We start from the raw sequence: 569 nt of genomic DNA on the forward strand, positions 1-569 counted from the left end.
GATGTATTCAAAAGCCAATGGGATTTGCTGGCATAGGTTGGAGACTTGCCTGTCTGTTGCTGAAAGGAGTGAATGGATGGAATAATAGTATTTTGTAAAGTAAATTACTGCCAATTTATCTTTTTGAAAATTTTCGTATTTTGAGTTTGCTTAAGGAGAATGTATATCTGACTATATTAAATATTAATATACTTTTTCACATTTATAATGGCAGTTTGAGGTAACAAAATATTATGATTTGCTGGATTGTCAGTTTCATTTGTATAATTTTAGATGATAATAGCACTTTTGAAGAAACATGTCCATACTGTTTCCAGTTGTTGGTTCTGGACAACTCTCGAGTTCGCCTCAAACCCAAGGCCAAATTGACACCCAAAATACAGAAACTTCTTAACCGAGAAGCAAGAAATTATACACTCAGTTTTAAAGAAGCAAAAATTGTGAAAAAATACAAAGACTCCAAAAGTGTATTGGTAAGATTTCAATTCCAGTATGTGTGAATAAACTAGAATTTTCTTTTCTTTCACTTAAAATAAGGTAAGAATCAGCCTGTGACTCAGAGAGTTATA

At 32.0% G+C, this 569-nt stretch overlaps 1 protein-coding gene across 1 annotated transcript in view; it reads left to right on the top strand.

The window, feature by feature from the left end:
• LOC105820152 (chromosome unknown open reading frame, human C18orf21) overlaps nt 1–569 on the top strand; it is a 63,035-nt gene that overhangs the window by 54,147 nt on the left and 8,319 nt on the right. The window contains exon 3 of the mRNA XM_012656580.1: nt 274–473. Within this exon, the coding sequence (XP_012512034.1) occupies nt 274–473 (200 nt within the window). The remainder of the gene's footprint in view (nt 1–273; nt 474–569) is intronic.

The sequence above is a fragment of the Propithecus coquereli genome, unplaced genomic scaffold (genome assembly GCF_000956105.1).
Source record: "Propithecus coquereli isolate 6110/MARCELLA unplaced genomic scaffold, Pcoq_1.0 Scaffold51, whole genome shotgun sequence".
Classification (NCBI taxonomy): domain Eukaryota; kingdom Metazoa; phylum Chordata; class Mammalia; order Primates; family Indriidae; genus Propithecus; species Propithecus coquereli.